At 43.8% G+C, this 25303-nt stretch overlaps 1 protein-coding gene across 2 annotated transcripts in view; it reads left to right on the top strand.

Moving 5' to 3' along the window:
* The first annotated feature begins 269 nt into the window (after positions 1-269).
* Positions 270-25303, top strand: part of LOC126174949 (UDP-glucosyltransferase 2-like) — a 65975-nt gene continuing 40941 nt past the window's right edge. The window contains exons 1-3 of one of the 2 annotated variants that reach the window (XM_049921407.1): positions 270-334; positions 17661-17849; positions 20772-20950. In XM_049921407.1, coding sequence (XP_049777364.1) covers positions 329-334; positions 17661-17849; positions 20772-20950 — 374 coding nt within the window. In that variant the 5' untranslated portion in view covers positions 270-328. The remainder of the gene's footprint in view (positions 335-17660; positions 17850-20771; positions 20951-25303) is intronic. The other variant, XM_049921408.1, reaches the window with a different exon arrangement.

Genomic DNA, 25303 nt, shown 5'->3' with positions numbered 1-25303 from the left:
GAGGAAACAGGAAACCTATTAGCACACAGGAACACCCGCGTGCCGGATAAAAGGCTTTAAAGCACAAATTTTTGACGGTCTCGAAAGTTCAGAATGGCACATTATAGACGCTGTGCCTTTTATATTCAGCTTATACGACGCAAAACATCAAAAGGTAGTAATCTGACAAGGATTTTGCTGCATCATAGGGACCGATAAAATGTTAGCCGCTATCGCCGGTTATGCCGTAGGCATTATATAACACAGCAGAAGCTGTGAGCGGCCGTCAGTAGCTCGGCCACGCTGTTCCTTTAGAAGTGTTGGTGTGCAACCGGGAATTCTAAACGCAATGAAGGTATGTGTGTGTTATTATACTGTAATTTTTCTTACTGTTTCGTAATATACTTCATATTATTTGTTCGTAGAAAATCTGCGCTTCAATACTATTGTGTACAATACGATACCAGAAAAGTGACTCATCGTTCGCGTTATTTTTTTCAAGAATGTAATACATTGTGCATTGTCTCATATGGCCTACCCGGGACTTCGCCAACAACATAGTGCGCTCCGCAAAGTCTTACAGCAACCATGTCGGGGGTCTGTTTAGCCTTATTGTTGCCGACGCTGGACACATTATCGATACAAAATGTACTCATTAGCATGTGGCGCTAGCTTTATCAAACATTTTAGTTATTTACCTACTTTTGAATTCATACACGGAAGCAGTGTCGTGACTAAATAAAGCGGTTTGAGGGCATTCATTAATAACTGAATACAATCTCACATGCAGTAGACTTACAGTGTTTTCCTCTCCGGCTCAGAATCCCAGAATTTCATTAAAGTAAATTCCTTCCCTTAGATATGAATAGGGTGTTCGGTTTGCCTCCCTTGGTTGTAACGCATTTGCCAGAACTTGAAATCCTCTGTCGAATATTCCCAACTGGGGCTCCCTTTTCTCCGCTTTGATTCTACAGCTGGTCGTTAGTTGAACAGCGCATTCTACTTATAAAATAAACAGTCTAAACAAATCGTAGATTAGCTACGGCACAATACTACGTACTAGGAATGTGATTTCAACGAGTAACGTAAACTTGAGAAACAAGCGAAATTTGTTCAGTTGTATTAATTATTCAGCTATAGACATCTTCATAGCATACTACAGAGAACATACTTCACGAAAGCTCTATACTGGTTATGTATCTGAAAAGTTAAATCCACTAATAAAAAAACTTTGAAATATATGTAAGTAATAAACCATTACTACAGTCACAAGTACATGGAACTTTGTTTTTTTTTTTTTTTTGGTCTGTAATCCGTAACACAATACATGCAAAATTTCATAGATTTTTCAGGTATGTTTTGTCAGTATCTTGACGTAAGGGACCTAAGCAGGGAATTGCATTTCGATTGATTTCTGTATAAAATCTGTGCGCTCGTCCTTACGCGGTACGTCAACACCCCAAAAAACGCATCGTGTTATAACACTACTAAACTAAGTGTTACCTTCTATGTGTTTGGCTTTTAGTTCATCTCTGTATGATCGTTCTCCTATCTGATATAGAAAGAATCATTGTTCTCAATATCATTTTCATCGACGATAGTGATTATCGGCATGTCACTTGTTTACGAAAGTACTGTAAGACTGCATTTCTATGGTGAGTGAGGCAAGTGCGAATAAACGACCAGATGCGTCAAAAGGTGTGTTTTAAATACAATTTGCGACTGTAAAAGGTCCCTGATATGCTACCAGCCTTTACAAAATAGTTATTAGCGCAATATTTATTTATGTTACTACGAATTTGAATTTAGAGAATCATTAAAATTTCAATGCCGAAACGAATTAATCGATTACCTAGTATTTTAATCTATGTAATTTCTTAATATTAAATAAGCCTTACGAACACAAATTCCATGAGTGGAAGTGCTTATGTAGGTATAATGATGAATAAGAAAATAGAAATTCGGTTGAAGTATTATGAACAGCGCAGTGGAAAGCGTCACTGTAGACTAGATAGACACCAAGTTAACACCCACTACAGTAATGCAAGTTTACATGTAGTTGATGAAGAGATTCAAAGAAAGTATGATGAGATAAAGGAAAATGTTCACATCTCTAAGGGAGACGAAACTTTAACTGTGATTTGAGATTCGAATTCAATAACATGAAAGGGAAGAGAAGTCAAGAACGTGGAGAAATGAGTCAGTAATGAAATGAGAAGACAACTTGCGTAGTTATGTACAGACCACAATTTTGCAAACCCTTTGTTTAAGCGCCACGAAACAATGTTATACAGGGGGAGTCACCTAACGTTACCGCTGGATATATTTCGTAAACCACATCAAATACTGACGAACCGATTCCACACACCGAACGTGAGGAGAGGGGCTAGTGTAATTGTTTAATACAAACCATACAAAAATGCACGGAAGTATGTTTTTAACACAAACCGACGTTTTTTTAAATGGAACCACGTTAGTTTTGTTAGCACATCTGAATATATAAACAAATACGTAAACAGTGCCGTTTGTTGCATTGTAAAATTTTAATTAAATCCGGAGATATTGTAACATAAAGTTGATGCTTGAAACCTCCGACGTTCAGTTGCGTGTTGTATCAAACACGGGCCACGGTGCATCTGCAGGGACATGTCCCACTGGAAACGCGTCGACGTATGTGGTATCAGCATGATGGTGCACCTGCACATTCCGCAATTAACACTAGGCTGACCCTTGACAGGATGTTCGACGGGCGTTTCATAGGACGTGGAGGACGCATAAATTGGCCAGCCCGTTCTCCTGATCTTACACCTCTGGACTTCTTTCTGTGGGGTACGTTAAAGGAGAATGTGTACCGTGGTGTGCCTACAACCCCAGAGGATATGAAACAACGTATTGTGGCAGCCTGCGGCGACATTACACCAGATGTACTGCGGCGTGTACAACATCATTATGCCAGAGATTGCAATTGTGTGCAGCAAATGATGGCCACCACATTGAACATCTATTGGCCTGACATGTCGGGACACACTCTATTCCACTCGGTACTTGAAAACGGAAACCACGTGTGTACGTGTACCTCACCCCTCATGGTAATGTACATGTGCGTCAGTGAAAAAGACCAATAAAAAGGTGTTAGCATGTGGACGTAATGTGCTGTTCCAGTCTCTTCTGTACCTAAGGTCCATCACCGTTCCCTTTGAATCCCTACGTAATTCGGTGCTCTTCGATACACACGATCGAACAGCGGAGGAGTAGTACTCAAGCGTCAACTTTAGGTTACAATATCTCCGGATGTAATTAACATTTCACAATGCAACAAACGGCACTGATTACGTATTTGTTTATATGTTCAGATGTGCTAACAAAACTAACGGGGTTCCATTTAAAAAAACGTAGGTTTGTGTTAAAAAACATACTTCCATGCATTTTTTAATGGTTTCTATTAACCAATTACACTAGCCCCTCTCCTCACGTTCGGTCTGTGGAATCGATTCGTCAGTAACTGATGTGGTTTACGAAATATATCCAGCGGTAATGTTAGGTGACTCACCCTGTATACCTGGAATACGCCTGAAAACTCCGGAACTTTTCAAATGGATCGTATAAGGGGACGATAGAGAATTCTAAGGTCAGTTTTAAACTACAAAACATTTCAATGGGCTGATGAGCACTCTCTACATAATTTCTTGGTTATTAACGATAGGTTAAATTAAGGAGATGGAACCTGGATGTGTTGTAAGGACTTTGGATGTTGTGAGACTGATAGGGAGTCTTGAGCAAACATTGGCTGAAACCGGAGAAAGGGACAGAAGACGAACTGGGAGATGACGTGATGAAGAAACAGAGGATCAAATAGGTAAAATCAAATGATACAGGATAAAATCATTGGATAAGACATGAGGTAATGAATTGATGAAAGCCGGCCGGAGTGGCTGAGCCGTTCTAGGCACTACAGTCTGGAACCACGCGACCACCACGGTCGCAGGTTCGAATTCTGCCTCGGGTGTGGATGTGTGTGATGTCCTTAGGTTAGTTAGGTTTAAGTAGTTCTAAGTTCTAGGGAACTGATGACCTCAGAAGTTAAGTCCCATAGTGCTCAGAGCCGATTGACGAAATATAAATATTCATCAGTTCAGCCAGGGATAAGGGAGTACATACTTCTAAAAATGAGACTGGAAGGAAGTGCAAAATGGTGATGCAGGACTGGTTAGAGAAAAAACACAAAACAGTTGAAGCATGCTTGACTATGGGAATGGTAAATACCGCCTGTGGGATAACTGAAGATACTTTTGAAGAAATGAACAGGAACCATATGAATATCAAGAGGTCAGATGGCTAAGAAAGGTGGAAAGAATGTTATCTTCAACTGTAGATTGAAGTCTCACTTGAACCATTCTTCCATAACAGGTGTAAAACTAAACATAGATCCATATGGGGAGTTGCTGAATGAGTCACTTTTGGCCCTCTGGCAATGTGCGAAGAAAATTTGAAATTTGTGGAAAGTTCCTATGGGACCAAATTGCTGAGGTCATCGGTCCCTAGGCTTACACACTACTTAATCTAACTCAAAGTAACTCACGCTAAGGACAACGCACACACCCATGCCAGATGGAGGACTCGAACCTCCGACGGGGTAAGCCGCGCGAACAGTGCCAAGGCCCCCAAGACCGAGCGGCTACCCCGCGCGGCAATGTGTGAAGGCTTCAATGACTACGTAGTAGAATCGTATTATAAAACTAACACAGAAACAAAGAATCTCTATTCGAACGTGAAGGATGTCAATGGCATCAAATTTAGTGTACTTACAATTATTCTTCCCGCCCTCCATTCGTGAATGGAACAGAAACAGGAAGAAACCCTAATAACTGGTACGATGGTGCGTATCGATGTGGATGTAGATGGATGGCATAGTAATTAAAAGTCAGAGTTACAAAACAAAAGCATAATTACTGATTTTCTTGTCCGTCTACTAAGTTGAGAGGTAAAATGTTTGCCCACCATGCACCGGGCCCCGGTTGGAGATCTTTCCCATCCGTGGACTGGGCGTTGTGCCCTCCTCATCATCTAGTCGTCATTCTCACCGACGCGCAAGTCTCCCAATGTGGCGTTGACTGAAACAAAACTTGGAGCCGGCGGCCGCGCTTCCCCGGGTGGAGCCTCCCGGGGAACAAGGCCACAAGAACATTTCATTTATTTTCGCTGGACTCCATTTTTCAAATGTTCTTTTACTAAGGAAGACACAGATGTAGTACCTCAGTTTAATCTTGAATCGCTCCAAAGAAGATGAATGGCGTTGAGAAACTCTTAAAATTGCTCAAACTAGACAAGAATCCCGGAGCGAGTGGGATCTCTCTCAGTGTCGACACAGAATTTCCAGCTAACTCCAGTTTTAACCATAATATACTATATTCTTATATGGATATGTCCGAAGGAACAGACAACATTGATGACCTGCAGCCGTCTAGAACGAAATTAGAATTGTATTAATACCTTCAGCTGCTAACGGGCGTTGATATATATCAACAGGGACAGGTGAAAATGTGTGCCCAGACCGGAACTCGAATCCGGGATCTCCTGCTTACATGGCAGACGCTGTATCCATCATTTTTGTGTAAAAAAAAAGAGTAGAGTGGTCAGGTACGAGCAGGTGGAGACAAGTCAGGCGGGGGTCGGAACCCCAGGCCTGGCTGAGATGCCTTCCCCCTCCCATCCTTGAATCACTCCCTTAAAGTACCTTTTTGATTTATTTTCTTTCTATTTTATTTTATTATTTTTCTACCAGGTACAGGGTAAATGAACAAAATATCTTTACTGGTACAAGCTTAATTACAAGAGAAATGCCATCCTTCCTGCGGAAATAACACGAGACATTACACTCATACAAGGCGAGCAATTTTTCTTATTAACAAGGTGTAGGAAAAAAAGGATAATAATACTGATGTAAGCTAAGAGGTGTGAAGCAATAAACAGTGGAGTGGGGTAAAAATCGGTATGTTCTGTTATAGTGCATAGAAAAAAGGAGGCGCGTGTCCATACGCCTAAGCGTAGCGCCGAGAGTCTCAGATGTCAGCAGGGGGGAAGGGGGCAGGAGTGCTGTCGGCGTGTGCACCATCCAACTGAGCGGGGGTGACGTAAAGATCGCATGTAGGTAATTGGAGAAGAAGGCGCGGTAGCGCGGTCGGTGCTCGACTTCACTGTGGGTGGTTTGGAAGTACTGCCAGAAATCAAAGCGTGATTTGTCGCCATCATTACACATGTAGGTGATCATCCATCCCTTGACCCACACAATCGCATGATTTTTGGTGGCGGGGAAATAAGTATCCTCAAGATGGATAAAAGTCCATAGGTCAATCGAGTCCGGTGGAACGCGGAGGTAACAGGCAAGGAACTGTTTCCAGGCCTCACTGGTGGCAGCACAAGTCAGTTGGTGGACATCGTCATCCATGAGGTGGCAAATGGAACAAAGTGGAGAGTCCGTGAGTCCGGTGGCGTGAAGACGTTGATTTGTGGCGAATTTTCCACTTGCGACGTGGTACCATGTTGCCCAGACGTTGGAGGGAAGAAAAGGCTGGTGGATATGAAGCCAAACCGTGAGGCACTGCTTGGACGGATGTCTTGAGTTCGATATTGTTGCTGGATATGGAACGAAGCGGTGGGTTGTAAAAATCTTTAGGTCGAAGAGAACGCGTGGTGTGTGAGCATAATTGAAGTCGACGATGAAATCAGAAATGTGCGTCAGATGGTGCTTGATGTGTCCGACTGGTACTGGTGGCGTTATGGTCGCGGGCACAAGAATTTCCAGCAAGCTGTGCGTAAGACAGGTGCCACTTATTGTGCATGGTGGACTTGTACAAGGACGCCGCTCGGAGTCGCACATTGACAAGGCCGAGGCCTCCCGCTCGCGGGGGAAGGGTGAGCGTGTCGTAGCGGACCTTGAAGAGTGTACCGGCGGTAAGAAAGTATCCGAAAGCAGCCTGGAGGCTGCGTCCATTAGTTGATGGCAGCGGAAGGACCTGTGCGATATGGACCATTCTGGACGCCACATGTTGATTGAGTTACTGGAAACGTTGTGAAGAATCGAGTCGGCGTAGAAGATTTTGTCGCACCGTCGTGCGGATGGTTTGGAGTGCACGCCGAAAATTGATGGCAGCGGAGTGGCGCACGGTGGAGGTGAAAATGATACCAAGGTATCGTAGTTTTTGTACACACGGGAAAGGTGCTAAGTCGTCATGTGAGAGGCCACGTCCAATGGACATCGCCGCGGATTTAGCCACATTCATGTTACTGCCCGCTGCAGTTCCGTACGTTGATATCAAATCAAGTACCGTTTATGTTCACTCCGAGAGCGGACCATGAGGTGGAAGTCGTCCGCATACGCACAACATCGAAAACTGTACTGTCGCAAAGGGAGACCAGAAAGGTGGCTAGTCAGACTCCCGATGAGTGGCTCGAGGCTTATGGCATAGTGTAGGGTCGAAAGTGGGCAGCCTTGTCGTACGGAACGCCGGATCGCCGCTGGTCCCGCCACACGGCCATTAACCTGAATCAGCGATTCGGCGGTGCCGTTCAGGCGCCGGATGACATCGATAAAGGCTGGTGGAAAACCCATGCGGTTCATCACTGAAAACAGAAAACGGCAACCACCGCGCCGCGGAGTCTGCACGCCTCTGTCAGTGCAATTAAATCGCGACATTCTCCTGTGGCCGTTTGTATACTAAATGAACCACCCGGAGTTGTATGTTCCGGGGATAGAATGCTAGGCAGGACCTTGCGGCATCGCGTCGCCATTAAGCGTGTAAAAATTTTATAATCTGCGTTAATCAGAGTCAGGGAACGGTAATGTGCTGCAGTCACAACCGGTGTCGGTTTGTGGATGGGTATAATAATTCCTGTGACAAAGGACGGCGGTACGGCGTTCCCCATAGTCATTAGTTCATGAAACATTGTCGTCCACCGTGACGCCACTAGTGTGAGGAAAGCGCTATAAAATTCTATCGGCAATCCGTCGACACCAGGTGACTTATTCAGAGCACCTTTGTTGACGGCATCGTGGACTTCGTCACGCGTAATTGGCTCCATCAGCTCGTCCGCTTCGTCGCTGGCGAGGGTGCGAGTTACGTGTGGTAACACAGACTCCTCAGCGTGGTTGTTGGTAGTCTCCTCCTGGTACATTGTGCGGTAGTGGTCTACAAAGGCAGTGACGATTTGGGCCTGGAAGGTGACGTGCTGGGCGCGAAAGAGGTTGATCTCGGTGATGAGTCGTTGTCGTCGATGTTTCCCATCAGAGGCGATATGATACGTGGTGGGATGTTCTTGTTACGCCGAATCTTCACATCGGGTTCGCATCATAGCCCCATGCAGTCTACGGCGTGTCAACGTTGCGCCTTAGTCCTGCTGCGTTTCCTCTGGGTGCCGGGGGTGGGCGGCTGGGCGTCCAGGTCGCGGAGAACGGCGTAGAAATAGTCGATAGTGTCCTGGCGCCACGTAGCAACTTCCTTGCCATATTGAATCAAAGTGCGTCGAATGGCAGGTATGACAAATCCCAGCCACCAGGTCAAGGTCGTGCAGTATTTAGGTAAGCAACGTTCACAGTTCGCCCATGTCTCGGTAACACGTTGAAGACATTCGGCATCATGAAGATGGGAAGATGGGAGGAGCCGCGCGGGATTAGCCCAGCGGTCTGAGGCGCTGCAGTCATGGAGTGTGCGGCTGATCCTGGCGGAGGTTTGAGTCCTCCGTTGGGCGTGGGTGTGTGTGTTTGTCCTTAGGATCATTTAGGTTAAGTAGTGTGTAAGCTTAGGGACTGATGACCTTAGTCCCATCAGATTTCACACACATTTTTGAAGATGGGAGGTGTTTAGCTTCCACGGTGCACGACTACGCCAGACCACTTGCTGGGAGAGGAGAATTTTGCAGATGTAGGCATAGTGGTCCGAAAAGGCCAGGGGCCAAAGTTCTGCACCCTGTACTCTAGGTGTGAGTTCCCGACAGACGTAAATCCTATCAAGGCGGCTCGCGGTGTGACTAGTCTGGTAAGTATGTCCAGGCGCGTCGCTGTGCCGAACTTCCCAAGTGTCGCGGAGCAACAGATCTCGGACGACAAGACGCAGTTCTTGACAGGTGTTGTAGAGGGGCACTTGATCCCTACGGTGCAAGACACAATTAAAATCATCCCCCAAGCAAGTAATGGTCGCAGCGTCCAAGAAACAAAGGGGCGATTTCTTCTGAATAGAAGGTGCCCTGTCGCGTCTGCGGGTGAAGCCTGACGGAGCGTAAATGTTGACAATACGCGTCCCCATGACGGTGACGGCGATGCCTCTGGCGGATAGAAGGTATGTGATATTGGCCACTCGAATGCCTTCTCAGCTACGCTGCGTCCCAGGTGGTCACCAGGAGAAGGATAAGTGTTATATCCCGCGACGTCTGGAAGTGTGGCCAAGTGTACTTCATGTAGTAGTGCGATGTCGACGTCCGACGCCCGTATCATCTCTCGCAGCAGTTGAAGTTTCACGGGTGAGCTAATGGTGTTAGTGTTGATCATCGCTACTCGGTAGGTTTGGAGCCGTACCCCGCCGTGGAGGGGAACTCTACAAGCGGAGGATGAAGAGGGGCGAGCAACGGAGACTCGTGCCGTACGCCACCTGACGGCGGTATCAGCGGCGTAACGAGGCTTCTCTCTGGGGTATCTCTGTCCCCAGCTTGTGGTCTGGGCCTTCATCGACGTCCTCACTCCACGCTATTGAAGGCACTGTCGTTGTGAAGGTCGTACGTTCCACTTCGGTCGTAGAGGCGGAGGACGTCTCGGTGGCCGTCGCAACGATGGAGTCCATTGGTTCAGGAGCACCTGGGCGAGCCAGTAGAGTAGGCATCGACACAGCCACAGTCGGCGACATGTTGTCATTCGTATCGTCGTGCAGGTTCTCCGAGGCCTCGTCGGGTCGGACGGCCTCTGGAGCATCAGTGGGAGGTGATCCGTCTCGTTCCGAGACCGTACGGTGCCTCCTCTTGCGCCTCTTAGGTGAACGTTGTTTGCGGGTTCGTCCCTCTGTTGTAAGACGGAAGGGAGGCGCGGCGCTCAGGGGGGAAGGGCGTCTCGGAAACGCAAGTGAAGGGGCGTCCATACGATCGGGCGGTTGGGGATCGGAAGTCGTCGCTGTTGGTAGTGGCGCAGGAGTAGCGTCAGGCTGTGAGAACGACGTGTCGACCCCGACGGTATCCGTAGCAGCAGGAAGGGTCACCGGTACCTGGTCCGACGAGCGGCGGCTGGTGGGAGGAGAAGAAAGCGCCGATGCGTAGGTGATCGGTAAAACTGTCGTCGGAGCCGGAGGTGCCACGGTAGCAGCTGGCAGTTGGGTGATTCTTTGCTGAAGACACTCAGATCTGAGGTGGCCTTCTTTGCCACACCCGGAACAGGGGTTTGCCGTCGTATATGACAACCGCGCGACACCCGCTAATTTGCAGGTAAGATAGCACGTGGCGATGGAGATCGACGGTGACCTGTCGTACACCGTTAAGAATGGGGTATGTTTGGAATTGAGCGCAGCGTTCGGCAGTGTGGCCATGTACAGTGCCATAGGGGCGGAAAGCCGCGATAATGTCTTCCACCGAGAGCTCGAACGGGAGTTCGAAAACTCGTATGGTGCACATGCCCAACCCTTCATGGTCGACAGTGACCGCACCGACATTGCCGTCCGCGTGGCAAAAGCGTAATCCATGTTTCGTGTCACGAAATATTCTTTCACACATCGCGTCATTGACGACTTTGACATACACCATACTGCTTAATATAGACAAATGGATGCCCAAGATGTCGGAAGCTGAGATCTATGCAACGTCGTGCAGGAAGAGTTCCACTTCCAGGGCCTTTGGTCGTGCATAGTAGTTGCAGAAGTTGAATCGTAGTGTTGATTTTCTAAAACGGTTGGCCATGCTTCTAGTACACGTAAGCGACACGTAAGTGACGGCCGATGAAATGTGAACAACAGCGAGCGCGTGCGCTCCGCAGGCGGAAACAACAACACGTCCGCACTGAACGGCGGCGAAAGCCGGACTTCTCTGAGCCACCGAGGGCACAGAGGTAAGCGCGGCGGCAGGGACTATCTGACCCACATTCTCGCATTGTATGTCCACACACTACATTCGTAGTGTCCCACCCCAACACACTCGTTACTCCTGGAAGACATCCTTACCAAGCATCTTAAGAGTTAGGGGAATATGTGTGCATCCGCACAGCAGAAGACGGTCGTGACTGGTGTTGCCATGTTCGAAAGAACAGGCACCATATCCATATAAGTATATAGTTCTGGTAACGCCAGCCATGACCTTCTTCTTCTGTGCGGATGCACACATATTCCCCAAACTCTTACGGAAATTTGTAAGGATGTCTTCCACGAGTAATGAGTGTGTTGGGGTGAGACACTACGAATGTAGTGTGTGGACAGACGAGGCGAGAATGTAGGTCTCGCGGGAGGCGTGCACGATATTGTCCCTGCAATCGCGCTAACCTCTGTGCCCTCGGTGGCTCAGATGGATAGAGCGTCTGCCATGTAAGCAGGAGATCCCGCGTTCGAGTCCCAGTCGGGGCAGACATTTTCACCTGTCCCCGTTCATATATATCAATGCCCGTTAGCAGCTGAAGGTATTAATACAATTCTAATAATATAATGTAGATCCCTTGAACAAAACACTATGCCCAGAGACTTAATAAAGCACTTGTCACACCAGTCTACAAGAAGGGTAAAATAAATGATCAACAAAATTTAAGTCCAACCTCATTGACGTCCATTTGGTGGCGAATTCTGGAATATATTCCGTGTTCAAACATAATGAAGAATTTATGAAAGAATGGCCTCATGTTTGCCATGCAGCATGGACAGCGAAAACATGGTCATGGGGAATCCAAGCTCCGCTTTTCTCACACAACATCCTGAAAGCCATTTATCAAGGAAATCACATGGCAGATAAAGTATTTCTAGACTTGCGAAAAAAATTTGACTCTGCACCACAATAACGGTTGTTAACTCTATGGTGGAACTTCTGTTGTCACTTAACGTTGCTGCAAATACTCGCAATCCACTCCATCGGATACTCCCACTGGTACTGTGCACTGCGAACATTTGTTCTGATTGTAAACGCCAAAGAAACAGTCATTAACATCTGTCCACTGCAGTCGGCATGTCCATCACAGGATTAACCAACACACGATTGTACATGATATCAGCCTAGGTTTGTAACTGGGTTGATAATTTCCTAGTAGGCAGGATGTTACCTTCTATATCGAGTCGTTTTCGGAAGCAACTTCAGCTGTGTCGCAGGAAAGTGTGTTAAAATTCTTGTTGTTCACTTTGCATATTAACAACGATGCAGACAATATTACTAGCAACCTAACCCACAGCAATATTTGTATGGAACAATTTGTAGGGATATGAAATGGGATGGTTACATAAGCTCAGCAATACGTGGATCAGGTGTCAGACTTTGGCTCATACTAAAATACATACCGTCTGCAAAGGAGACTGTCTAAAAACCATTTATGTGGCCCATATTAGCATACAGCCAAAATATGTGGAGCCTGTACCAGACAGGATTGAAAGGAGCTATTGGAGGTATGCACGGAAGAGTGACACGAATGGTCAGAGGTTTAATTGTTTCACTGGAGAGTGTAGCGGAGTTATTGAAAAACCCGAATGGGCTGACTTCTCAAGGTAGATGTAAATTATGCCTTGAAAATCTAATTATAAAATTTCAGAAGAAAGTAGTAGATGAAGAATATTCTTCATATCCCTACGTATCTCACTCGGAGGGATCATGAAGGCAAAATAAGGATAATTACAGTACACACACAGGCATATAATAATTGGTTGTTCTTCCCACGCTCTTTCGCGACTGGAACAGGAAGAAACTATGAAATGTGATACCGTGCTGTGTACCATCCACTATGTGCTTCACTGTGGTTTGCCGAGTATGTAAATAGACGTAGAGTGGTAGCTGCCTGTAGCAGGACGTAGCACTCTTCCTTTTCACCAGGGCTGAGAAAATGATTGATTCATTGACAATCAATATATGCTAAAAAAATGAATCTTCGCACTAAGCTTGAAGGGCACGTGTAACACAAACAAATATATACCATCAAACACTAGAGTCACAGGCCCTTATGAAATAATTAATGTACTATTCAGAATCAACATAGCAAAGCACTGATGTATGCTGGGTATTTGTTTAATTTCCTTGCTTCATTGAAAAAAAAAATAGTTGTTTGCTTTAATGTATATAGTGTCTTATTAGCTCCGTTACCTTCGCGTAGTCAAAGCCCAACTTACTAAAGCTGATATTTCATGGTTAACCTTCAGTAGTTTGGCTATTACGAATCGTTCGAAATTGCAGTGAGTACAGCTATAGCCTTTATAGCATTCCAATCTAAACGTAAATCTTTTATTAAATTTTAAAGGGGAAATGGCGAAAGAGTCAAAATTGTGAAACGTAGCTGATTGATCTCTTACGGAAAGACAATTAACAAACCACTCTGGCACACATTAACAGGTCTTACCTTTTAAAAATTGCACAACTACTGGAGCAAAGGTTACAGTGGCTGGCTGCAGGTATTATTTTCGACAATATGACACACACGTTCTCTGTGCATGAGTACTCAAGTTCTTCATAGTATTGTTGCTTCGTTCTTGTCTGATGGTGAGCGAAACTGCCTGTCAAATTACATGATTGCAGTGTGACTTTCCTTACAGCTGAGAGGTATTGAGGAATTTTATTTTTATTCATGTGGCTCACATGCAGTTTAAAAATATAGGTATATAACATAAGTAATATTATATATAACAGTGCGATGAAAATACAAAACTACATATAAAACTAACTAAATATCAATATCTAAGTTCCTAATCTATATAAGAGCAGTCCCATCAGTTTGCATGAGATCGCTCCAACTCTCCTGATTGGAACGCACGGGACATTCATCTATAATGTACTTAATTGTCTGGTTCAGAGCCCTACGGTCACAAACCAGAGACTCTGTAGCACTCCATTTGTAAAGAGAGTCCATGCCCCGTGCGAGTTCTGTTCAATATGACCCTTAGTTTCCTATCCAGCTATGTTCCAGCAATATCACATTTATACTTTCGGAACCATTCACGCTCCTCAGGATTTTCAGTAACTTGACAGCTCTGGCCCCACAGGTCTCTCACCCCGGTATTACTGGCATCTGGCTGTTCCGCTTGCCGTAATGGTGGGCATCTTGAACGCTGTCTGTTTCGTCGTAGACTTTCTATGTCTTCCTGTATGGGTAATTCCAGGTTCTCCTGTACCTTGCGGTATTCCCTAAGCAAGGCCTCGCTTCTGAGAATTGCGGGTGGATAGATGCTGTTCAGCAGAGGAAGCCAATAAACCGGTGTCGGTCGGATTGCCCCAGTTATTGACCGCATAGTGTGCTTCAACTGAGCGTCGATCAAGTTGGTGTGGCAGCTGTTTAGCCACACCGGGGAACAATTCCCAGCCATTGAGAAAACCAGCACAATGGATGACGTGTGAAAGATATCTGTTGAAACTCCTCATTTCATTCCACGCAATTTTTGAATAATATCGGTATGGGTTTCTATCTTGGCAGCAGAATTTTCAAAATGTTTTCTGAATGAAAGGGTGCTGTCAAGGGCGACACCAAGGTACTTAAGATGCTTCTTATGGCAAAGAATGCTTCTGTTAAGTTTCACTCTGAGCTCAACATTAGCTTGTTTGTTTGTCAGATGGAATGTACATACTTCAGTTTTACTTGTACTAGGTTTAAGTCACCACTTTCTAAAATACGAGCTCATAACGGCTAGATCTTCTGTGAGAATTGTCTCCACTCGTCCAAGATCCTTGGTTCTACAAGCAAGAGCGATATCGTCCACGGAGCAGATTTTTGTTGACCAGGTATTGGGGAGATATGAGTTGAATAATTGGGGGCTAAGATGGAGCCCCATGGTAGACTATTACTTAATTTCCTCTCCTTGCTCATATTTTCTCCCAAGCAAACATGGAAATATCTACTGTTCATCATGGTGTTGATGAGAGTTACAGTTTTCAGTAATTTGTATATCATCTCTTCTCTCCAAGCTGTGTCATATGCCGCAGTTAGGTCTACGAATGCGACAGATGTCTTCACGTTTTCTTGGATATCAGCCTCTATACAAATTGTTAGGGCCAGTACCTGGTTCCAGCAACTTGTCTGTGGCCTGAAACCCGCTTGCTCAGCTATGATATGTTCTGGAATGAAGCTGCTAATTCTTTTATAGATGACTCTCTCTAAGAGTTCATAACTACAGCTTAAAATGGAAAATGGTCTGAAACTTTGAGGGTGGTCAGGTGGCTTACCTGTTTCCAAAATTGCCAATATTTTTGGTCTCTTTATCTCGTTGGGCAGTGTTCAAATATCTAGGATGCTGGAGAAGAAACGGACCAGCCATTTTTTCCACCGTTACCCATGTTTATCAGAAATGCCGGGTTTATATTGTACAGACCAGGTGTTTTACCATGTTTAGTTTGTTTCAAGATCTTATCCAATTCAGACAGTGTAAATGGTGAAGAGAAATTGGATTCGTTGGGGCATTAAGCTTTTAGAGCGGTGAGTTCTCGTTTTATTTTTGAAGTATGTTGTTTGTCATGAGACGATCTAGATGTTTCAACTATATGGTTAGCGATTTGGTGACCTGAAGTATCGGGTTTCTCACATCATCGTATTCTTCTAGCAGCGTCAAGACTTTGGAAGAGGTCGTCTGCAATGTAGCTGACGCCAGTTTCACTAAATTGTTCATAAAGTTGTTCACAATGTTTATTCCAGTCTGGTGTATATTCCTTTCCATACCCACTAGGGACAAACTTCTTGGATGTAGTAAGAATACCCCGATGAATCGATGGTAGTTCTTAGGTTCTGGTGGAATGAAACAGATATATTTATCTAGGTGGTCAGTAAAACTCCTCCAATCAGCCCTACGGAAATTCCATCTGTGTGGCGGTACAGATCTCGCTATTGGGACAGAGGGCCCCATATCGAGGATTACTGACCAGTGCAGCCTGTGTAGGAAATTCGGTACTACTTCTCTGGATATAGGCACTGGGTGCCCTCTGCAGTCCCAGGACACGAAGCAGAGATGCGGAATGTAATCTCTTCGCCAAGTGCCCGATCTGAAAGTTCCCAAATCCTTGGCGTTATAAACCTGGTATAGATTCCAATTTTTATCCCAGTCATTGAGCGCAATACCACACTCATTATCACCCGCATAGTTCCAGTGACCGTGCTGACTATTAAAATCCCCAGCATAAATCAATGGGTGGGCAGTAATTGGCAGAACATCCAGTGGCCACAGCACATTTGTTGTCTTGTAAATATTATTTATAATGGCCTCCTCCACTTGTGTGGAAACATAATGGATCTCATTTTCTGTATTTGTCGATATTGTTCCTTACATAGGTGGCAACACTATACACACTGTGATATGTAGCGCCCATAAGATCGTAGCCATGAACTCTACCTCTTTCACGCTGGTCTTCCATAGTTGGAGCATGTGTTTCCTGGATTAGCACTACGTCAATATAATTATCTACAACTCGCTTTTAGCTCGGATAATGCCTTCTATGTTTAAATGGCAGACTCGTATTGAAGCGCCAAGTCTTTTAATCACATTGTTCTGGAAGGTCCATTTTTAAAGCTTTTTGAGTTTGATTTGTCTGTATGTTTGTAGCCAGGAAAACCAGTATCTAGTCTGGCTGCCCATTCGTTCTAGCGGGATGCACGTATAGTATTCCACTACGGACGCGAGCTTGTTGAGGAGTTATTTTCTCGTACAGTGGCTCGCCATGAAACGACTCATTGAGATTCACTGAGGGCGATAATTTCAAACATACTCTTCCACGCAAACCACAGTAACTGTGTTTTGGTGACGAAGGCGAGTGCTTTTGGAGGATATGAAGCCATCAAAAATTCAGTAAACCTTGAATTAATTATCAAACAGTTTTGAAACTGGGGAGTGCCTCTCAGAATCAGCGGCTCAGCTACGTAATTTGACTTCGGGCAATGCACGTCCACAAACAGCGTCACCTACCGGTCAGGCAATTCGGAATTTCTAGTGGAAGCTATCACGATAATTCCTTACGGTCTGGATTTCTCACGCAGATATCAACACATCTTTCCACGAGTCGTGAAAGTGATTGCCTTTCTAAGTTTTACTCAGTTCTGAACTGACTGAAAACACAGGTAACTACATGGAAACTCATTCTACGCTGAAGGGTGTGCAGGAACAGTGTGTGGATGTAACTCGATTTTTTGGTCTGTAGCTATCATAATTTTTTGTAGCCAGTGGGTAGTTAGTTTTGCGACCTACTTATAACCACGCAAACTCTTCCTTGACTCTGAATACATATGCGCAGCAACACGGGTCAGTATACGGATTATATGGAGCTCTATTTCCGTATCATTACCTGTGACTGTCTCCTGATAGGTAACAGACAGGAATATTTCACCTAGCGTGCTTTGTAGCATGTGACGTCAATATACGTTCGAATGTTATTCTGCGGACAGTCCCGATATCAATAAAGCCACAAAAGTGTCATTTTCTAATTTAGGATAGACGTTGGGCTACTTAATATGTGAAGTATAACTGAACAGATTTTCTTTTCCCACTTTTTCTTGAATCTAGTGCTACTTGCGGGAAGCCACGGTCAGCCTGCTGCTTCTACTGCTTCTAGTTCATTCGTGTGCATGCGCAAGAATTCTGGGTATCAACCCGACGCCGTCCATCAGTCACCAGCTGCCATTTCTTATAATCATGCGAGCTCTCGCCGAAAGGGGGCATCAAGTCACCATCATCACCACCGATCCTATCAAGGTAATAATGCACAGTGTTACTGTTTAAAATTGTGTTGCTTCATCCGGACATCTGACAACCTTCCCACAATGCTTATGACGCCACAATTGCAAACCACAATGTGAGGTACATTCGCAGCAGGGTCGAAGTCAAATTCTTTGGATACAGAACTCAATGTGATACCGTGTATCATCAGGAAACTCAGATAGGATATCTAGCTGAGTCTTTTCAGATACTTTTATACCGACAGCTCCAACTTTCACCGCGGCGGAATGTTTTCACTCTTTGGCTATAATGACGAGAGAAGCTGTTACGAACGCTCAACATTTTTGGCACTGAAACTGATTTTTATTAATTTTTACCTGTGATGTATTCTACAGCAGTTCTCTTCATCATCAATATTTTTTCTCGTTAGAATGAAAAGTTTAAAAATCTAAGTAGAGTCCTGCGTCCAGTAACTGGTTCACAGATTCTGCTTATTCCTTTACAGTAACACTTTAAGTCCATCTTAAATATATAAATCTCACCTCATAAATCGACGTGTAGGACTGAACTGGAAATTCTGATTTTCACGCTGTAGATACACTCATTACATCTAAAACTGTCAACAGTTTTTACAGTCAACGTGTAGCCTAATTCATTTAGCTCTATAATATCATTTTATGGCAGCTGCTGTGTAGTACTTCACAAGTGTGTAAGTAGTTGTATATAGATATTTTTAAAACGTACTACACAGTACAATATATTACAAATTCTGTAAATTTACAAAAGAAAGTTACAGAGGAAAGTACTGTTTCTTAAGAAACGCGTCTATCTTGACGTTTGTTATGACGTGTATTATCAGACTCTCTTTACTTCCCACAATTTCTATCGTCCCTATGGCGTGCAATAAATTTTTCATTTCTAACTTCATCCTCCAAAAGCTTAAGACAGTCTTAATTCTTCATCTGTTCCAGTTTTAACAACTTTTGTTTTAGAAATACTGGGCACAGAACAGAATTTGAAGGGAGATCTGTAAGTGAAAAGAGTTTCATTGACTTTGTTTTTTCCCACTTGTTGAGGAGGCGAATATTCCAAAGAGTGGTGAACGTCTCTTGCGACTGATTATGTTATTAGTTACGTTTCATTCAAAATTCTGTTCAGTACCCAGGACTTGTAAACATGACGGTCATTACAGTGTAAGACAATTTCTCTCACGACCTAGTTCTCGGGTTTCCTTTTGTCTTGTTCTTTTCACAGCAGGGACTCAACGACTTTTCGCAAATTCTCGCAGGTATGGTTGAACTCATTTGTATGGGTGGGATGGAGACATCAGTCAGGTCCCCCCAACCATTTTGAAAGTATACTACGTAAGGGGTGAGGAGATATAGTTCATCTGATCGTTCAGTTACAGATTCGGGTTGCCACACACATTTTTTATTTATAATATGTCGTTATCTGAAAATGTGTATTTTTTCTGAGCAGAGTGTAGGGTTTCTCTACGTTTAGAATGTTTGTGGTTGTTTTCCAAACAGTGTCAGGTAATTATATGATACGTTGTCTGTGATTTGCAACTCCTTCTTTTATGAACATATCAGCATTGTTTCTCTGCCACAAAGAAGTATATTCCTTGAAAATTATCTTAAACACTCCAGACTCTTTTCACAGGTGACTAAATATCTAACAGATTCTGTATATTCTGGGCCTATAAGTCTGCAGGCTGTCGTGGCCCGTTGTCATTGACGACATGATCCTCTAAGTCGTCCGGCTTCGTCGTATTACACATAAAACTTCTTCATTGCTTGACGTTTACATCCCTAAGATGGGATCTTCTTCAGGATACAGCTAGTGTCCCTGGATGAGCTGCGTGTAGCCATCTATAGCCGAGACGCCGTAAGAATGTCCCTGACAGCTCGTAGCACTGTTGCCAAACTACGAAGAGCTAACGCCTGCTGCTGAAAACAGTATCCGTCTATAGAACTGTGATAACACCGAGTCGTTGCCATAAAGATATTTACAAAAACGTTACTGGTTGAGGCAGGATCACGAAACTTCCTCGCCCAACCTATTCCAGCTGTCAAGACTGGAATAGAAGGGAGAACCGATAGAGGTACTGAAGGTACCCTCCGCCACACACCGTCAGGTGGCTTGCGGAGTATGGATGTAGATGTAGATGTAGATGTAGAAGGATCAGCTTTCGCCGACTCAGCGATAGGGAAACCAGTGTAATCCTAAAGAAGTTGCCAGCTGAGAGACAGAAACATCGATCAGTGAAGAAGTTTGAGATAAATATGACACAGCCTAACGATTCAGTAGATTTTACTCTCAACAAGTACGTACTGTTGTGGTTTACTGTGTTCCTGGATCAATTAATAGTTTTGGCAACAAGTGGTAACACGTACAGTACGTTTTCTTGTCTGGCGTTTAGGACACTATTACAGGGTTTACTAATGTCTTCGCTTGTTTTGTTTGCTTGCTCGATAGTACACTGTTGTTAGGTTGGGCTGGTAACATCAGTTGCGAGTTTTAGAGCTATGGAGTTCAAGTTCAAAATTAACTGTGCAAGTAGGAACTGACAGAAACCGGTGTACCACGAAGTGGAATGAAGCAGTTTCATGGGGAACTGGATGCCCTGCGGTAGTCTGAATGAGACATTCTGTGAATATGCTGTTCCTGTGTATTTTAACTGGTGAATTCATATCTTGATAATTTTTCTTATCCACGAAGCTAATGGCTCAGAAATGTCTAATGGAAGTGGTAGTTACCATTTATTGAAAACTATAAAAATATGCATAATTAATAATGTCACCAGACATACAGTTGAGTCATTGTTGAATTAACAAGTAACAGATTCCAATAATCCTAGCAAGTGCTTTAAAACATTAAACTGAAACTTTCTTTTACATTACATGTTTCAATTTTTGGAGAGGAGAAATTAGCAGTATATTCTGTTACCTGTTTTAGGACCCGCCTCCAAACGTGACTCAGATAGACATGTCGTTCATGTACGACATGTGGAAAGAAGATATCGATTTCTTAAAAAATTCTCTCCTATCTAAATCAGAACTGATGGTCATTATTGAAGAGCATGTTAAGAAGGCGTGTGATGCCCAACTAAAAATTCCAGGCCTGAAAGAACTTCAGTAAGTACTATTTATAACGTCTCCCATCCTATACTCAGATGATGTTTAAAAGAAACTTCCTCACCTCGTAATGAATATGTATAACACAGTTCTGGACCATCTCTTCTGTTGCATATATTACAAATTAAAGCACTTTAGGTTTACACAAATTGTCTCTCTACCATGCATGGTCTCGTGGTGCTCCACTGACTGCACTCTTCATCACATCGAACAAAGGACCCCACAACACGTAAGTGCATCGACGTAATAGAGTATATCAAGTCAGAAGAAATCAGTGAAAGGGTTTTTATGAGTGTAAACTATGCACGACAGTTTAGGCTTGCAAGTAAGAATATTATGTCAAAGATATTTCACAGTGTTATCTAACACCCACGTTTACCATTGGTGAAGTTATTGGAATTGGATCCCAATCATTACTCAGATGGGCCTAAGATATTAGCTGATGGGAACCAGTGAAGTGTAAATATATGCACACCATTATCACCTTTTCAATCATTTCGTTCGAATTCGGTTGAAAGATTCGTCTGATACAAGAATTTCAGTATCCCCAGACCCACAGCTTACTCGAACATCGCTCGCACCATTTTTGGTCTGGAACAGTCGAAGGTCATGCAGCTGCGAACAAAACAAAACTTAATCAGCTGTTATCGAAGTGAATAAGGTTGACGTATCGAACTCACTTGCTGAAAGTGTAACCTGGAATTTTAGGCTGAACTATAGCTTTGGCTGCATGCTAGATAAGTTCATCCCATCACTCAGCAATTGATGACCAAGTTACTTCAGAACAAGTGGAAACAAATTTCTCTTTTCTTAAATCAGAATCAAGTGGAAAGTATTATTCCAGAATTAAATGTTGTAAATGTAGCAAAATTATGTGCGGAGACACTTGATCAAGTATTAAACATAAGTGGAGGTGGATGAGCGCATCAGAGTTTGTTCAGTGGTAATTAGATTTGGTAGAATCTCTTAGCTGACAATATCTACACTCACAGGAAAAGAAAAAAAGAAAAGGCAACAGCAAGAAGGAGCGTGACATAACCGAAAGTTGGTTGGTAGGCTTGTTTCTACACTTGTCCGCCCTCTGCTGGAATACTGCTGGGCGGTATGGGATCCTTACTAGGTAGGATTCATGGAGGACATCGAAAAAGTTCAAAGAAGGGCAGCTCGTCTCGTGCTATCGCGCAATAGGGGTGAGAGTGTCACTGATATGATACGTGAGTTGGGGTGCCAGTCACTGAAACAAAGGCGGTTTTCTTTGCGGCGAGATATATTTACGAAATATCAATCACCAACTTTCTCTTCCGAATGCGAACATATTTTGTTGACACCCACCTACGTTAGAGGAAATGACCATCATAATAGAATAAGAGAAATCAGAGCTCTAACGGAAAGATTTAGGTGTTCCTTTTTCCCATGAGCCATTCGAGAGTGGATTGGTAGAGAAATAATATGAAAATGGGTCGATGAACGCTCTGCCAGGCAATTAAGTGTGAATTGCAGAGTAACCATGAAGATGTAGATGTAGAGTGATGACGTCTATTCACATTTCGGGCCAGTTGCATAAGAGTGACGGTAGTAGCGCCAATCGAGCGTTATTTACCATTGAGAGTGGACCTGATGAGTTGATTGTAGTCGAGAATGTATTTAACACGACTAAGACGCCATTGTAAACACCTGACTGAGTGTGAATGATGTCATGTAATAGGACTACTAGAAGCTAGATGTTCATTTTGCGATACTGCAGAAAAACACAGCAGGAATGTAACCACTTAACGTGATTGTTGGCAGCCGTGCTCGCGAGAATGTATGTTCACAAGAAGACTGGGCTCTGCACAGCTATGTGGCACTACCGAGAGGGAAGACCATTGTGACTGGTGTATGACTGGCAAAAGGTACTGCATCTGCAGCACTAAACTGAGCATTCGCTTTCGCCACAGTGACATAAAGAACTGTTACAAATCGATTACTTCAAGAACAGCTCACAACCAGACTCCCGTAAGTGCACATTCCTCTATCCCCAGAACACTTTCATTTGCGACTTCAGTGGTGTTAAGGGAGAGCTCACTGGAAGGCAGGGTGGAAACCTGTTACATTTTCTGATGAAAGCTGGTTCTGCCCCAGTGCCTGTGATGATCTTGTGATGGTTAGAAGAACGCCAGTTGAAGGCCTGCCACCAATTTGTCTGCACGTTAGACACATTGGACATACACTTGGAGTTATGGTCTGGGGTGCAATTTCATATGATGGCAGGAACACTCTCATGGTTATCGCAAGTACCTTGACTAGAAATTGTAACACCAGTCTGGTGATTCGACCTGTTGTGCAGCTACTCATGAACAGGCTCTAAGGGTTGTTTGCAACAGGATAAAGCTCACCCACATGCCGCTGTTGTAACCCAACAAACTCTACAATGTGTAGAAATGTTACCTTGGCCAGCTCGATTACCAGATCTGAGCTCCAGTAGTAAGTGGGTTCGTTGAGAGCAGTTAGCAATTTTTTATGCACACGCTTCTTATTGATGAATTAATTAAAGTACTTGTATTAAATAAAACATTTATATCAAAATATACAATATAATATAAATATTTTAGTTAATATAAATATTTTGGTTAATATTTACATTAATTTGTTGAAAAAAAGCTGCATCCTATGTACCCACTTACTACTATATAAAGGGTGGTACACTGATCGTGACTGGGCCAAATATCACACTAAATAAGCGTCAAACGAAAAAACTACGAAGAACGAAACTTGTCTAGCTTGAAGGGGGAAACCAGATGGCGCTGTGGTTGGCCCGCTAGATGGCGCTGCCATAGGTCAAACGGATATCAACTGCGTATTTTTAAACAGGAACCCCCATTTTTATTACATATTCGTGTAGTACGTAAAGCACTTTTTTCACTTTGTGATAGATGGCGCTGTAATAGTCACAAACAAATGGCTCACAATTTTAGACGAACAGTTAGTAAAAGGTAGGTTTTTTAAATTATAAACTACAGAACGTAGGTACGTTTGAATATTTTATTTCGGTTGTTCCAATGTGATACATGTACCTTTGTGAACTTGTCATTTCTGAGAACGCGTGTTGTTACAGTGTGGTTACCTGTAAATAACACATTACCGCAATAAATGCTCAAACTGATGTCCGTCAACGTCAATTCAGTCAATGCATTTGGCAATACACGTAACGACATTCCTCTCAACAGCGAGTAGTTCGCCTTCCATAATGTTCGCATATGCATTAACAATGCGCTGACGCATTTTGTCAGGCGTTGCCGGTGGATCACGATAGCAAATATCCTTCAACTTTCCCCACAGAAAGAAATCTGGGGACGTCAGATCCGGTGAACGTGCGGCAAATGGTATGGTGCTTCGACGACCAATCCACCTGTCATGAAATATGCTATTCAATACCGCTTCAACCGCACGCGAGCTATGTGACGGACATTCATCATGTTGGAAGTACATCGTCATTCAGTCATGCAGTGAAACATCTGGTAGTAACATCGGTAGAACATTACGTAGGAAATCAGAATACATTGCACCATTTAGATTGCCATCGATAAAATTGGGGCGATTTATCCTTTGTCCCATAGTGCCGCACCATACATTAATCTGTCAAGGTCGCTGATGTTCCAATTGTCGCAGCCATCGTGGATTTTCCGTTGCCCAGTAGTGCATATTATGCTGGTTTACGTTACCGCTGTTGGTGAATGACGCTTCGTCACTAAATAGAATGCGTGAAAAAAAGTCTGTCATCGTCCAGTAATTTCTCTTGTGCCCAGTGGCAGAACTGTACACGACGTTCAAAGTCGTCGCCATGCAATTCCTGGTCATAGAAATATGGTACGGGTGCAATCGATGTTGATGTAGCATTCTCAACACTGATGTTTTTGAGATTCCCAATTCTCGCACAGTTTGTCTGCGACTGATGTGCGGATTAGCCGCGACAGCAGCTAAAATACCTACTTGGGCATCATCATTTGTTGCAGGTCGTGGTTTCACATGTGGCAGAACACTTCCTGTTTCCTTTCCTGGCGAACGGTCCGGGCACTTGGATGATGTCATCCAGGATACCGAGCAGCTTACATAGCACACGCTCGTTGAGCATTTTGATCACAATAGCCATACATCAACACGATATAGACCTTTTCCGCAATTGGTAAACGGTCCATTTTAATACGGGTAATGTACTACGAAGCAAATACCGTCCGCACTGTCTGAATGTTACGTGATACCACGTACTTATACGTCTGTGACTATTACAGCGCCATCTACCACAAAGCGAAAAAAGTGGTCCAACTAAAACATTCATATACGAATATGTAATAAAAATGGGCGTTCATATTTTAA

The sequence above is a fragment of the Schistocerca cancellata genome, chromosome 3 (assembly GCF_023864275.1).
Source record: "Schistocerca cancellata isolate TAMUIC-IGC-003103 chromosome 3, iqSchCanc2.1, whole genome shotgun sequence".
NCBI classification, from domain to species: domain Eukaryota; kingdom Metazoa; phylum Arthropoda; class Insecta; order Orthoptera; family Acrididae; genus Schistocerca; species Schistocerca cancellata.
This window is presented reverse-complemented; position numbering and strand designations above follow the sequence as displayed.